Source organism: Carcharodon carcharias, assembly GCF_017639515.1.
Source record: "Carcharodon carcharias isolate sCarCar2 chromosome 13 unlocalized genomic scaffold, sCarCar2.pri SUPER_13_unloc_2, whole genome shotgun sequence".
Taxonomy (NCBI): domain Eukaryota; kingdom Metazoa; phylum Chordata; class Chondrichthyes; order Lamniformes; family Lamnidae; genus Carcharodon; species Carcharodon carcharias.
The window spans coordinates 134,011-151,023 of NW_024470546.1; the positions used below are offsets into that span (position 1 = coordinate 134,011).

General features: G+C 47.4%; 1 protein-coding gene across 1 annotated transcript in view; it reads right to left on the minus strand.

Moving 5' to 3' along the window:
- The window catches only part of rflna (refilin A), a 72,910-nt gene extending 58,022 nt beyond the window's left edge, over positions 1-14,888 (minus strand). Inside the window, exons 1-2 of the mRNA XM_041180590.1 lie at positions 14,670-14,888; positions 1,045-1,154 (exon numbers count right to left, since the gene is read on the minus strand). Of these exons, the coding sequence (XP_041036524.1) occupies positions 1,045-1,154; positions 14,670-14,885 (326 nt within the window). The 5' untranslated portion in view covers positions 14,886-14,888. The remainder of the gene's footprint in view (positions 1-1,044; positions 1,155-14,669) is intronic.
- Between the last annotated feature and the right edge of the window lie 2,125 nt (positions 14,889-17,013).

Below are 17,013 nucleotides of genomic sequence, written 5' to 3' on the forward strand. Positions count from 1 at the left end.
TCGGGGATTGGGACAGGGGCAGGGGTCAGATCGGGGTCAGGTGTCAGGCCTGAGTGATTCGGGGATTGGGACAGGGGCAGTGGTCAAGCGACTGGTCATTTGGGATGTCACATCAGAAACTGCTGAAATATTTTCAAACATTCTTTGTTTGATTTGCTGCCAGGGTCAGTGCTGGTTCCCAGGCCTTCGAGTAGCTAATCCCTAACAAGAAATTAATCTTTTATCTCAAACATGAATTCCTGACTGGACCACCTCACAAACTCAGGTCATCTTCCTCTGAAACAGTTTGAATTTGATAAGAACCTTTCAGTTCCAGGCAACAGGTGGACTGAACTAAAAATGATTTAATCAGCACGATTTGAGCAAACAGGATGAATGTTTAACTAACTGCCTGTTAAATGTTCAACCACACCTCTCAATATTCCAACCAATATTTCAGCAGAGAAACAGGACTCTGCTGTCTTCAGGAAGCAGCCAGTTTCAATCCAGTCTCACTGCCCACCCTGTCTAATCACCCTCTCCTATTCACTCCCTACAAACCCTCGGCTTTAATATTGAAGAGAACATTCCCAATTCTCTGGTCCTTTGGGATTGTTACTGAATGGGAGGCTGGCTGTGGGATGTGGCTCTCATTCTCTGGCCGCTGATGGGACATCACCGAGAGCTTTCCTGCACAAGCACATAGTGAATCGCCACCTCGGTCCTTACCGTATTTCCCTCAGTATTTACCGTATTTCCCTCAGTATTTACCATATTTCCCTCAGTTTTTACCGTATTTCCCTTAATCCTTACCGTATTTCCCTCAGTATTTACCGTATTTCCCTCAGTATTTACCGTATTTCCCTCAGTATTTACCATATTTCCCTCAGTTTTTACCGTATTTCCCTTAATCCTTACCGTATTTCCCTCAGTATTTACCGTATTTCCCTCAGTATTTACCATATTTCCCTCAGTTTTTACCGTATTTCCCTTAATCCTTACCGTATTTCCCTCAGTATTTACCGTATTTCCCTCAGTATTTACCGTATTTCCCTCAGTATTTACCGTATTTCCTGCGCTGATTCACATTTGACTTCAATTCTTTCACCAAAAAACACAGGGTGCATCCTGGGCCTTGGATCCATTGCGGGTGAATTCAGGACGAAGTAGGGAATCTGGAAACAAACCACACCAAATAAACAAGAATGGCTAGACGCCCCCAGAACACGGCTAGACGCCCCCAGAACACGGCTAGACGCCCCCAGAACACGGCTAGACGCCCCCAGAACACGGCTAGACGACCCCAGAGCACGGCTAGACACCCCTCAGGACACAGCTAGACATCTCTCAGAACACAGCTAGACACCCCTCAGAACACGGCTAGACACCCCGCAGAACACGGCTAGACACCCCCCAGAACACGGCTAGACACCCCTCAGGACACAGCTAGACATCTCTCAGAACACGGCTAGACACCCCTCAGAAAATGGCTAGACACCCTCAGAACAAATTGCTGGGCATAAAGAGGAGAGTAAGAGTTGTGCACTGTATCTTTCAGTAATAAAGGTGGCAATGTAACCGAATAGGTAGCAACTCACTCCCTCTGGATCATGGATTCAATTTCACCCTGAAAATTTGAACAAATAATCAAGGCACCGCCCTCAGTGAAATACCGAGTGAGCCCCGCACTGTTGGAGGGTCAGTACTGAGGGAGTGCTGCACTGTCAGAGGGTCAGTACTGAGGGAGTGCTGCACTGTCAGAGGGTCAGTACTGAGGGAGTGCTGCACTGTTGGAGGGTCAGTACTGAGGGAGTGCTGCACTGTCGCAGGGTCAGTACCGAGGGAGCGCTGCACTGTCAGAGGGTCAGTACTGAGGGAGTGTTGCATTATCGGAGGGTTAGTACTGAGGGGGTGCTGTACTGTCAGAGGGTCAGTACTGAGGGAGTGCTGTACTGTCGGAGGGTCAGTACTGAGGGAGTGCTGCACTTTCGGAGGGTCAGTACTGAGGGTGTGCTGCACTGTCGGAGGGTCAGTACTGAGGGAGCACTGCACTGTCGGAGGGTCAGTACTGAGGGAGTGCTGCACTGTCGGAGGGTCAGTACTGAGGGAGCACTGCACTGTCGGAGGGTCAGTACTGAGGGAGTGCTGCACTGTCGGAGGGTCAGTACTGAGGGAGTGCTGCACTGTCGGAGGGTCAGTACTGAGGGAGTGCTGCACTGTCGGGAGGGTCAGTACTGAGGGAGTGCTGCACTGTCGGGAGGGTCAGTACTGAGGGAGTGCTGCACTGTCGGGAGGGTCAGTACTGAGGGAGCGCTGCACTGTCGGAGGGTCAGTACTGAGGGAGCGCTGCACTGTCGGGAGGGTCAGTACTGAGGGAGTGCTGCACTGTCAGAGGGTCAGTACTGAGGGAGTGCTGCACTGTCAGAGGGTCAGTACGGAGGGAGTGCCGCACTGTCGGAGGGTCAGTACTGAGGGAGTGCTGCACTGTCAGAGGGTCAGTACTGAGTGAATGCTGCACTGTCGGGAGGGTCAGTACTGAGGGAGTGCTGCACTGTCAGAGGGTCAGTACTGAGGGAGTGCTGCACTGTCAGAGGGTCAGTACTGAGGGAGTGCTGCACTGTCAGAGGGTCAGTACGGAGGGAGCGCTGCACTATTGGAAGGTTTGTACTAAGGAAGTACTTATAACGTACCTTAGGTTGAGTAGACAGAGAGTATTGTGTGCAATTCGCTCATTATTTTATAAAAAGGAGGTAGAGGCACTGGAGAGATTGCAGAACTGATAAAATGGATGATGCTAAAAGTGAGAGTTTATACCTATCAGGAAAGATTAAATAGACTGGGATTCTTTTCTCTAGAAATTAGAAGATAGAGAAGTATAAGCACAGTGTAACTATAAATATAAATGTTAACGAAATAATCTCTTTGATTCCAATGCGTACAGAATGTGCTGTCACATTCCCGGGGACTGAGAGTTATGAAATTTATAGTGATCCCTCCACCGACACCCACTTCATCCCAAAGCAGTGAATCTTGACTGTAAGTGTTGCTGTTGAGTTTTCCTGTTGAAGTAATTGTTTTGTGTGCCGCATTGTTTAATCAAGTCATAGCCCATACCACATGTAACATACCACATGTAACATACCACATGTAACATACCACATGACTGTCTGATCCATCCAGAATATCTCTGACTAAATCAAGGAGTGGCGCGTCAGGATTTTTCGTTCATTGCTATCCTGGGAGCCAGTGTGTGATCGGTGCTCAGATTAGATTCTTTGTGGGGATTAAGTGGAGCTGTGTGGTTACAGTTTGTAGGGGAGACATGATGGAGTGAGTGTGAGATTATGGAGATAGTGTGAATGAGAAGATAAACAGTGGGAGGATGGACTGAGTGTAAGAGAGAGGGTCTAAAGAGAGTGGAACACCTTCAGTCTGTCCGCAAGCATTACCTAAATCTCCCTGTCGCTTGCCATTTCAACACTCCACCCTGCTCTCATGCCCACATGTCTGTCCTTGGCTTGCTGTATTGTTCCAGTGAAGCTCAACACAAACTGGAGGAACAGCACCTCATCTTCCGACTAGGCACTTTACAGCCTTCCGGACTGAATATTGAGTTCGACAACTTTAGATCATGAACTCTCTCCTCCTTCCCCACCCCCTTTCCGGTCCCCTCTTTTTTCCAATAATTTATATAGATTTCTCTTTTCCCACCTGTTTCCATTATTTTTAAATGTATTTCCATCCATTGTTTATCTCTACCTTTTAGCCTTTTTTGATCCCTTCCCCCACCCCACCCCCCACCCCCCCCCCACCCTATCCCATCCCCACTAGGTGAGGACAGATTCTAAATCCTAAACTATCTCAGAATGGTTAATTCTCCAGCCTTACTAAGAGTGTCCTCCGATGGGCAAGGGATGATCAGTGGGGGCTGAGGGTTAATGAGTTAACCCTGGTACCTGAAAGTGTGATTACAGCACACATGCATGTTGCCAATTTAACATTGGTGAACACTGGGAGAAGTGAACGTGTGCAATGGAGACGAGGAGCCACCATTAACATATTGAAGTCGAGTTCCCACAGTCCAATCAGGAAGCGGTTTGAAATTTCACAGTTGCTGTGTGGCTTTCCCAGGCATGAAATTGCTTCTAGAGGAAGGCGGGTGCTGCAGAAGTAGCTTTTCCAGCACTTCTTGTGGGCCAAGAGGAACAGGAATGCTCCCCAAACCCAGGCTCTCAGGCTGATCTTCAGCTTCTCCAACCCCAATCCCTCCCCCACCTTCCTTCCCCTAGCCAGCACCTATACCCCATCTCCCTCCCCTATACCCCATCTCCCTCCCCTATACCCCATCTCCCTCCCCTATACCCCATCTCCCTCCCCTATACCCCATCTCCCTCCCCTATACCTCATCTCCCTCCCCTATACCCCATCTCCTTCCCCTATACTCCATCTCCCTCCCCTATACCCCATCTCCCTCCCCTATACCCCATCTCCCTCCCCTATACCCCATCTCCCTCCTCTATACCTCATCTCCCCACTCCCAAACTTCTGCACTGTTTTGTTAATACAGTTTTACCTGGGCGATGTTTCTTAGTCTGAACATTAGTGATAACAAGCACTGTTTAAACACACACAGGTACAATATTCACATCCTCTTTTTATGCTTTGTCATCATTATATTCCTAATATTTCACCCATGTTGTGGAGTGACATTCTTACCCTAACACTAGTCAGAAAACCCAGCTCTCAATAAACAGCCAGCTGTGTTTCGAAAACCAACGTGAGGAAAGTTCTAAAATCCAGTTGTTGACACTGAACACAGTGAGGAGAATCCACCAGATCACTCTTACTCCAGACAGCTCTCTCAGTCTGAGACAGATTGACTCTCCAGTGCTGAGCTCAGCACCATTCAACCCACCAACAACAAACTGCCTTCAGGAACTTTAGTGTTACTGGGACTGCCAACAAAATGAGTGAGAACAAGAGGCTCTCCTTCTCAGAGCAGCAAGACACTTTCCACAACTGACCAGACATACGATCAGTTCAGTGTATTAACAAAAAAGCAAGAGATGAACAAATATAATCACAGAATCTTCCAGAACAGGAAAAGACCATTCAACCCATCACCCACCTAAAATAATCCCATTTTCCCCTCATTCCCCACACTATTTAATATCCCACCCAGTCTAATCCCACTCTCCCCATCACTCCCCATATTATTTAATATCTCACCCAGTCTAACCCCACTCTCCCCATCACTCCCCATATTATTTAATATCTCACCCAGTCTAATCCCACTCTCCCCATCACTCCCCATATTATTTAATATCTCACCCAGTCTAATCCCACTCTCCCCATCACTCCCCATATTATTTAATATCTCACCCAGTCTAATCCCACTCTCCCCATCACTCCCCATATTATTTAATATCTCACCCAGTCTAATCCCACTCTCCCCATCACTCCCCATATTATTTAATATCTCACCCAGTCTAATCCCACTCTCCCCATCACTCCCCATATTATTTAATATCTCACCCAGTCTAATCCCACTCTCTCCATCACTTCCCACACCCTTTAATATCCCACCCAGTCTAATCCCACTCTCCCCATCACTCCCCATATTATTTAATATCTCACCCAGTCTAATCCCACTCTCCCCATCACTCCCCATATTATTTAATACCCCACCCAGTCTAATCCCACTCTCCCCATCACTCCCCATATTATTTAATATCTCACCCAGTCTAATCCCACTCTCCCCATCACTCCCCATATTATTTAATATCCCACCCAGTCTAATCCCACTCTCCCCATCACTCCCCATATTATTTAATATCTCACCCAGTCTAACCCCACTCTCCCCATCACTCCCCATATTATTTAATACCCCACCCAGTCTAATCCCACTCTCCCCATCACTCCCCATATTATTTAATATCCCACCCAGTCTAATCCCACTCTCCCCATCACTCCCCATATTATTTAATATCTCACCCAGTCTAATCCCACTCTCCCCATCACTCCCCATATTATTTAATATCTCACCCAGTCTAATCCCACCCTCCCCATCACTCCCCATATTATTTAATATCTCACCCAGTCTAATCCCACTCTCCCCATCACTCCCCATATTATTTAATATCTCACCCAGTCTAATCCCACCCTCCCCATCACTCCGCATATTATTTAATATCTCACCCAGTCTAATCCCACTCTCTCCATCACTTCCCACACACTTTAATATCCCACCCAGTCTAATCCCACTCTCCCCATCACTCCCCATATTATTTAATATCTCACCCAGTCTAACCCCACTCTCCCCATCACTCCCCATATTATTTAATATCCCACCCAGTCTAATCCCACTCTCCCCATCACTCCCCATATTATTTAATATCTCACCCAGTCTAATCCCACTCTCCCCATCACTCCCCATATTATTTAATATCTCACCCAGTCTAATCCCACTCTCCCCATCACTCCCCATATTATTTAATATCTCACCCAGTCTAATCCCACTCTCCCCATCACTCCCCATATTATTTAATATCTCACCCAGTCTAATCCCACTCTCCCCATCACTCCCCATATTATTTAATATCTCACCCAGTCTAATCCCACTCTCCCCATCACTCCCCATATTATTTAATATCTCACCCAGTCTAATCCCACTCTCCCCATCACTCCCCATATTATTTAATATCTCACCCAGTCTAATCCCACTCTCCCCATCACTCCCCATATTATTTAATACCTCACCCAGTCTAATCCCACTCTCCCCATCACTCCCCATATTATTTAATATCTCACCCAGTCTAATCCCACTCTCCCCATCACTCCCCATATTATTTAATATCTCACCCAGTCTAATCCCACTCTCCCCATCACTCCCCATATTATTTAATATCTCACCCAGTCTAATCCCACTCTCCCCATCACTCCCCATATTATTTAATATCTCACCCAGTCTAATCCCACTCTCCCCATCACTCCCCATATTATTTAATATCTCACCCAGTCTAATCCCACTCTCCCCATCACTCCCCATATTATTTAATATCTCACCCAGTCTAATCCCACTCTCCCCATCACTCCCCATATTATTTAATATCTCACCCAGTCTAATCCCACTCTCCCCATCACTCCCCATATTATTTAATATCTCACCCAGTCTAATCCCACTCTCCCCATCACTCCCCATATTATTTAATATCTCACCCAGTCTAATCCCACTCTCCCCATCACTCCCCATATTATTTAATATCTCACCCAGTCTAATCCCACTCTCCCCATCACTCCCCATATTATTTAATATCCCACCCAGTCTAATCCCACTCTCCCCATCACTCCCCATATTATTTAATATCTCACCCAGTCTAATCCCACCCTCCCCATCACTCCCCATATTATTTAATATCCCACCCAGTCTAATCCCACTCTCCCCATCACTCCCCATATTATTTAATATCTCACCCAGTCTAATCCCACTCTCCCCATCACTCCCCATATTATTTAATATCTCACCCAGTCTAACCCCACTCTCCCCATCACTCCCCATATTATTTAATATCTCACCCAGTCTAATCCCACTCTCCCCATCACTCCCCATATTATTTAATATCTCACCCAGTCTAATCCCACTCTCCCCATCACTCCCCATATTATTTAATATCCCACCCAGTCTAATCCCACTCTCCCCATCACTCCCCATATTATTTAATATCCCACCCAGTCTAATCCCACTCTCCCCATCACTCCCCATATTATTTAATATCTCACCCAGTCTAATCCCACTCTCCCCATCACTCCCCATATTATTTAATATCTCACCCAGTCTAATCCCACTCTCCCCATCACTCCCCATATTATTTAATATCTCACCCAGTCTAATCCCACTCTCCCCATCACTCCCCATATTATTTAATATCTCACCCAGTCTAATCCCACTCTCCCCATCACTCCCCATATTATTTAATATCTCACCCAGTCTAACCCCACTCTCCCCATCACTCCCCATATTATTTAACATCCCACCCAGTCTAATCCCACTCTCCCCATCACTCCCCATATTATTTAATATCTCACCCAGTGTAATCCCACTCTCCCCATCACTCCCCATATTATTTAATATCTCACCCAGTCTAATCCCACTCTCCCCATTATTCCCCATATTATTTAATATCTCACCCAGTCTAATCCCACTCTCCCCATCACTCCCCATATTATTTAATATCCCACCCAGTCTAATCCCACTCTCCCCATCACTCCCCATATTATTTAATATCTCACCCAGTCTAATCCCACTCTCCCCATCACTCCCCATATTATTTAATATCTCACCCAGTCTAATCCCACTCTCCCCATCACTCCCCATATTATTTAATATCTCACCCAGTCTAATCCCACTCTCCCCATCACTCCCCATATTATTTAATATCCCACCCAGTCTAATCCCACTCTCCCCATCACTCCCCATATTATTTAATATCTCACCCAGTCTAATCCCACTCTCCCCATCACTCCCCATATTATTTAATATCTCACCCAGTCTAATCCCACTCTCCCCATCACTCCCCATATTATTTAATATCTCACCCAGTCTAATCCCACTCTCCCCATCACTCCCCACATTATTTAATATCCCACCCAGTCTAATCCTGGTGTTTAACTAGTTCAATCCTGTTGTTTAACTAGCTGTAGCCTAATATTTAACTAGTTCAATCCTGATACCTAACTAGTAGTTTCTTGGTGTTGAACTAGGTAAATCCTAGCATTTAACTAGCTGTATCCTGATGTTTAACTAATTCAATTCTGGTGTTTAACTAGTTCAATCCTGGTGTGTAATAGCTGTATCCTGGGCCTGAATTTTACCCTTGACCAGCTGACGTGACCAGTGGGCCTGGACTGGGAAAGGGCCTACTGCCCACATTCAGCCCCAAGTCGCGATTTCATGCTGGCTGTTCAAGGTCTTCCCGATCGTTGGGAAGGGGCAGGCAGCAGAGGGGGCTCCCTGTTGGAAACCGGGTCCAATGGCGACCCGGAAGGTGGTTTGAAAATGGCACAAGCAGCTTCTTGAAGGCTGCCAGGGAGGAACATATTTGCAGCGTTCTGAACACCGAAGTTATGGCCCCAAGTGCAGCTGAATGGCGGGTCAGATAGGCACTCAGTACCCCCGGCTTTGGATGAGTGCCTCGCGGTCCTCTTGGAGGAGGTGGCTGTCAGGAGGGACACACTCATCCTCAGAGTTGGAAAGAGGAGGCCACCAAACCGGACAAAAAAATCTCGGGAGAAGGTGGCAGTCCAGGTCAGCAGCCACGACGTTGTGCAGCGCACATGGTTGCAGTGCCGCACAAGGTTCAATGAGCTGCTGTGCTGGGGAAGGGTGAATACTGTATTGGCATGAATCAGTGTTAAGGTCTAGCCATCCCCTCATGGAGCTCAGGGGTGTGAGAGTCTGATTGCCAACCGTCACCGGAGCTGGCCAAGGGGGTGAACCCTGGCTGCTTGGGCTGAGTGCCTTGTGGCTCGAGGGCCACGACTCGGATGTGCCCTGCGAGGTGTTACTCAGGCTGCAGGTAGAGAGCGGGCTAATCAATGCTCCTCTGTCCTTTCAGGAGAAGACAAGACGTAACATCGAGAGGTCATGGACAGGTAGAGTTCCCCCCAAGCCTCCGAATCCCAGCCAGATTCGAGCAGGAGGATTTGGAGCTGGCGAGGCGCCACAAACCTCGATCAAGCAGCTGTGGAGAGACTGGGGTGTAAGGCGATGGTTAAGAGTGCGGTGCACAGAAGTGAGAGTTTCGGGTGGTACAAACAATCTCGTGTGGTCTCTTCATTGATGGGAGCCTCAAACCTGGAGTCCCCATTGATCACTGAAAGACAGTGGCACCATGATGCAGATCTCCATTGTCTCACCATGGTGCCTGGCATGCACAGTGACAGTGTGATGACTTTAACTAATGACATGCCCTTGTTCTCCCTTAGATTCGCCAGCACGCACTCAATCGCAGGACCCTGAAGGGCCACCTCTGACGCTGGAGGACCATCAGGCTTCACATGCACCCGCTCTCTGAACTAGGCACCAGCGCAGATACCAGCACCTCTGTGGGCATTAGATCGGCAGCTAGAACGTTGGTGCACATTGGTGAGGGCACTTCACACTCGCTTCACACTCCAGGCGGAGGCAGAGAGTGCCCAGGCTGCCAGTAGGAGGACTGCTGGGGGCCAGGGCGATGGTGGGTCGAAGGCAGTTGATGAGCTTCTGGAGTCGTCCATTAGGCGGCAGATGTTGGATGTCCAGCAGGATGTGTGGGAGGATCTGGCGAAGGTCCATGAGGGTCAGTGTGCCATGGTCTCTGTTGTGGAGGAGTCCATGTGGAGCATGAGCACTGCGTTGACCCTCATGGCTGAGAGCACTGCCTCCTCCATTGAGAGAGTGGCAACTCTCATGGAGAGGCAGCTCCAGGGACAAAATCAGGGCTTCCTGGTGTTGCGCTGGGACCTGCAGCTGAATGAGGGTTGGATCAAGGTGTCCCTGCCTCCCTGGAGGTTCCTGGAGTCTGCCTCCACACCCTCAGTGTTCTCCTCACTCTGCTCCTCTTCTGACTCACTACTGGATTCATCCTCTGTGGCCTGTGGAGCTGCCTCAAGATCCTCTTCCTCCAGTGGGTTCCCCCTCGCCAGTACCAGATTGTGGAGAGCACAGCATGAAACCACAATCAGTGATACCCGCTCTGGGGGGTATTGTCGTGCTCCCCCTGAATGGTCCAGGCATCGGAAGCACATCTTCAGAAGATCTATGATCCTCCCTATCACAGCCCTTGTGGAGGCTCCTATTGTACCGCTGCTCAGCTTCTGTTCTTGGATGGTGGAGAGGTGTCATGAGCCACCTTCTGAGGGGATAGCCCTTGTCACCCAGCAGCCATCCATCCAGCCGGGCTGGAGCACTGAAGAGCCCCGGCACCTGGGAGTGTCTGAGGATGTAGGTGTGGTGGGAGCTGCCTGGGTACCTTGCACAGACTTGTAGAATCAGCATCCTGTGGTCACACACTATCTGCACGTTCATGGAGTGGAAGCCCTTCCTGTTGACGAAGGCACCGGGCTCACCTGCTGGTGCCTTGATGGCCACATGTCTACAGTCTATAGCACCCTGGACACGGGGGAAGCCAGCAATGGCCGTGAAGCCTCTGGCTCACTGTGTCTGGCTGGCCTGGTCCCAGCGGAAGTGGATGAAGGTCAATGCGAGTCTGAACAGAGCATTTGTGACAAATGTGGACAGCTGATTGGGAGACACCGCAAAGATCACCCACCGACCCCTGGAAGGAGCCAGAGGCTTAGATGTTGAGGGCAGCTGTGACCTTCAGAGCCACTGGCATGGGGTGTCCACCCACACAGTTGGAGCTGATCTCAAGCCCAATCATCTGACCAGCGGAGGTCACTGTCTTCCTGGAGAGACGGAGCCTCCTTCTGCATTGCACCTCAGACATATTGAGGTAGCTGCATCGCTGCCTGTAAACCCAGGCAGCAGGATAGTGGCGTCTTCTGCAGCCCCTTCCTCCTTGGACTACCTCCTGGCCCTGCACCCCCTGTGCCTGCACCTCTCCTCCCACAGCTCCCTCCCCTGGAGGCTGCACTGGGACCCCTGGCCTCCTCCTCCTTCTGCCCCTCTCTTCCTCCTCAGAGGAGGCCACAATCCCCATTCCCAGGGTAAGGGAAGGCTGCCTGATACCTTGAAGAGTCCACACGGCCTGAATCCTCCGGGGGCCTTGGAGACGCCATTGAATCCTGGAAATGCTAAGAATCAAGCCGCGAACAGAGGTGAAGCTGCCAAGTACCAATAAGCAACCAGCAGCAAACTATCCCCTAAACTCCTCACTACTCACACTGGCAATGCTGCTGACCCTTTTTATCCCGCCCGGGGATGAGGTTTACCAAATTGTGGGCTGCCCGCCTGCCTGTTTTGCCCGTGTGATGAGAGTGAAATCACCCAGACAACGTGAAATCCCGATCAATTGGGTCTTCAATGACCCAAAGTGGCCTTTTCATTGAGAGCAGGTGTGGCTCTGACAGCCGCTCATGTCCATCAGCCTGAAAATTACACATGTACAGGGTGAGGCCAGAATACTCGCCCAATGTCTTCTCGCAGTATTTTACACCCAATCGTCCTGGCACTGCCCGCCTGCCAGACCTAAAATTCTGCCCCTGCTGTTTAACTAGTTCAATCCTGTTGTTTAACTAGCTATATCCTGTTGTTTAACTAGTTCAATCCTGTTGTTTAACTAGCTGTATCCAGTTTAACTAGCTATATAATGGTGTTTAACTAGTTCAATTCTGGTGTTTAATGAGCTGTATCCTGATGTTTAACCAGTTCAATCCTGTCGTTTAACTAGCTGTATCCTGTTTAACTAGCTATATAATGGTGTTTAACTAGTTCAATGCTGGTGTTTCATGAGCTGTATCCTGGTGTTTAACTAGCTGTAACCTGGTTTTTAATGAGCTGTAACCTGATGTTTAACTAGTTGTAACCTGCTGGTTAACTAGTTCTGTACTTTTATTTTCCTGCCTCCTGCACCTTTTCCATTTTCAGTCAGTAATTCTGCAGTTTATTTTCGAACACTGAATTTGGACTGAGTTCCAGTTTTGATTTGCAGATTGTGCCTTAATCACACAGACTTTCATTCCATGATCCAGCACAATGCTTCCTGATAGTGCTGGGAGCTGTTAGAAATTCCCAGAAATACCCATGGAGTTGAGGCAGGGTTTGCTCTGGGTGAGTGTTTACAGGTGGGAATCCAGCCAAGTTCTCCCTGGGGAATTGTAGGCACTGCATGTTTAGGAGCTGAGTAACAAAGAGGGATTATTATAGGATCTAATCGAATACATCCTTAAATCAGCAGTAACTACACTGACAGTCAGTGACTGTGAGTATTGGACAGTTATTTTAACATATACTTGGGATACTATCAAACACTTCCATTTAGATTTCATCGTTATAACTTTTCATGGATTTTATTGTCATATAAATTACTAATTCAGCAGCTCCCATGTTTAATATCAGTTAAATAAGTGTGTATCTATCTGTCATAGAATCAGAATGACACAGAGCAGAAGGAGGCCATTCAGCCCACTTTCCATGTTGGCTCTCTGAATGAAATATCCATTTAGTTCCAATAAGACCTGCTTTTCCCCCATAGCCTCCTGTAAACATCTCCCCTTCAAGCATTTATTCAACTTCCTTCTAAAAGTTATTATTGAATCTGTTTCCAGCCCTTTCAGGCAGCACATTCCAAATCACAACTCATTTTGTAAAAAGAGGTTTATCCTCATCCCCCCCACCCCCCCGGTTCTTTTCCTGATTCTCTTCAATCTGTGTCCCTCTGGTTACTGACCCTCCTGCCACTCGAAACAGTTTCTCCCTTTTTCTCCATCAAAGCCCTCATAATTTTGAACACCTGAATTAAATCTCCCCTTCACATTCTCTGCTCTAAGGAGAACAATCCTCGCTTCTCCAGTCTCTCCACATAACTGAAGTCCCTCATCCCTGGTATCATTCTGGTAAATCTTCTCCACACCCTGTCCAAAGCATTGACATCCTTCCTAAAGTGTGGGGCCCGGAATTGAACTCAATATTCCAGCTCGAACCTAACCGGTAGTTTATATCAGATCACCATTGATGAGGTTAGAAATGCTGGTCCCTTTAAGAGTAAACAGGACAAAGTTCAGAGTGAATTTAGAGCAGGTGATGCTCATTGAAGCCTGTACTTAAAGAGCTCGGTTTTTTTTTTCCCGGGATGGGGTCCCTTGCCGATGGGGGGAGCTTAGAGGAGGGAAGAGTATAGACAGGTATTTGTACACAACTATAGTTTAACAATAACAGAATGTCTTCTGCTGTCTGATTCAGTAAAAGGGTATCCATCTATTGAACAATTATAACTTCCTCGGTTTTGTATGCTGTACTGGTTGGTAATAAATATAAGGATCCCGAATGCATTTTAAAACAGCCCTTTCAATCTGCCCTGTCACCCTCTAATCATTTATGTACAAATGTCGCCAGGTCTTTCACTCCTGCACCTCCTTTAAATTTGAACCATCTTGTGTAAATTGTCCCTTCTCACTTTTCCAACTAAAATGCATCACTTCACACTTCTCTACATGAAATCTCTTCTGGTATATGTCAGGGAGCCTGTTCCTATCTTCATTATCTGACATGAATAATTCTCCATCTGTGTTAGAAAGTGTTTTTTCATTGGTTCATAAATATCATCAAACACAACAACATGTTAAACACCAAACACTCCAACAACAACAGCTTGCATTTATCTAGCACCATTAACATAACCAAATTCCCCCAAGGTGCCTCAGGGAAATATTTTTACCATCAGCCCCAGGAGGAATGAGTGCAGACATTTGCAAATATAGAAGTTTTAAGGAGCATCTTAAAAAGGAAATAGAGAGACAGAGAGGCTTAGGACAGGAATTCCAGAGCTCAGGGTCCCAGACAGCTGAAGGCATGGCCGCCATGGGCGGAGTGATGGGTATCGGGGGATGCTCAAGAGGCAGGAATTGGATGGATGTCTGCTAAACACCCACCAAAATAAACTTGACAATCCACAAAAAGCCCAGTATTGTGAACACCCTCCATCATCCCCAGTTCCTTGTCCCCACCCCTGTCAGTTAAATGTCCTTCTTACCAGTTTGCCCTCCCGGCTCCTTGTAGCTGCTGCTGGGTTAACGCTGGAGATTGTTGGGCTTCGTTCACCTTCAGGAATCCTTGGAGAAAGTGCAAACAAAGGTGGACTCGGGCTTGGAGGGAGCCCAGAGTCAGGACTGTCCAAAAAACGTTCCCAGTTCTTACATTTTGTCTCAAAGTTCTCATCCATCCCTTGCAAGTTTAGGTGACCCACCATCGCTGGGTGTCAAGCAAAATTAATCTCAGTGGTTAATCATGAGCTAGAGTTCCAGAAAGAACTGGAATCTCAATCAGGCAGGAATCTGCAAAGAGAGAACAGAATGAGAAACGATTTTCAGGCTAGAACACAACCATCTGAGGGAGAGAGAAACAGAGAGAGAGAGAAAGACAGTGAGAGACAGAGAGAGAGAGAGACAGACTGACGGCGAGATATACACACACACACACACACACACAAAGACACAGAGAGACAGCTAGAAAGAGAGACAGAGAGAGGGAATAAAAGAGAAATGCTGAGAAACACAGGAACAGTGAGAGAGACTGAGACAGAAACAGAGACATAACTACTAGAAGAGAGAGAGGGAAACACTCTGTGAGACAAGCTGTGAGAGGCATTCACTGAGATATACACATAGGGACACAGGCTCACTGGGAGTATGGCACACACACTGTCAGACACACATTCAGACACACAGACACACACTCACATACACACTCAGATACACATACACACTCACCCACACACACCCAGATACACACACATACATACACACACACCCGCACACAGGTACAGAGTGACACTCACAGTGAGAATGACACTCTCAGTGATTTGGTACCTTGCTTGGAGCTTTGAAACATGAATTTCAGTTGGAGTTTGCGAGTTGGACTGTGCGTGCCTGGGCATACGATAGCTATTAAAGAAAGGCTCCCCTCAGAGTGGCAGTCAGCCAACCAACCAGGGCTGTGGAATATCTCCAACACAGTCATAGCTTATTAACCATTTCAACATCAATGTACCAGCTGTAATTAGAAAACTCACAGCCCCAGTGTACACTGCAAATCACTGTGCTCACTATATGAGCTGGTGTAAAACTCAAACATTCACCGCAGTCTCGCTGAGTCTTATCTGCCTCCAGGTTATTTATTTATACATTCACTCTGAGATATGGTGGCCAGGATAAGGCAGACAGAAAACAGAGCCTAGTATGTGTAGTGAGTGTATGCGTACACATGTATATGTGCAGTGTGAACGTGTGTGTGTATATGCATGTATGTGTGTGTGTTTATGCATGTGTATATTTATGTGTATGTGTATATATGCGTATGTGCATGTTCTTGTATGTTTGTGTGCTTATGTTTATGTATGTATATGTGTGTATGTTTTTGTATGTGTATATATCTGTATGTGTGTGTATGGTATGTGCATGTATGTGTATTTGTATATGTGTATGAGTACGTGTATGTGTGTGTGAGTATATGAGTATGTGCATGTATGTGTATGTGTGAAGATATGTATGTATGTGTGTGCCATGTGTGTGTATGTGTATGTGTGATATGTATGTATGTATGTGTGTGCCATGTGTGTGTATGTGTATGTGTGAAGATATGTATGTGTGTGTGTGTGCCATGTGTATGTATGTGTATGTGTGATATGTATGTATGTGTGTGCCATGTGTGTGTATGTGTATGTGTGAAGATATGTATGTATGTGTGTGTGCCATGTGTGTATGTGTATGTGTGAAGATATGTATGTATGTGTGTGTGTGCCATGTGTGTGTATGTGTATGTGTGAAGATATGTTTGTGTGTGTGTGTGCCATGTGTATGTATGTGTATGTGTGATATGTATGTATGTGTGTGTGCCATGTGTATGTATGTATATGTGTGAAGATATGTATGTATGTGTGTGTGTATGGGCAGGACTTTGCCCTGGTTGGGTGGGCTCGGGGGTTACGAGCAGGAGCATTGGGAAGCTGACAGACTCTGGTGATCAGGCTGCACTGTGATTTCACACTGGCTGCAGAACAGCCAAGAAGACGGAGCTGCTGGTCACTGGGTCCAATGACCCGGCGGGCGGTTTGAAAACAGCACAGGCTGTCCCAGGGAGGCTGTCAGCATCGGAGCTGCTGCAATGACATGGCTGCAAACAAAGATGTAGATGCCAGGCGGGAGGTGAGATTGGCTGGGCACTCGGCCCCCCTGTTTTCCAATGAGTGCCTCGCTGCCCTCCTGGAGGAGGTGGCTGCCAGAAGGGACACCCTTGTCCCCAGAGATGGAAAGAGGGGGTCACCACACCTCACAAAGAGGGCATAGGAGGAGGTGGCAGCCTGGGTGAACAGCCATGAA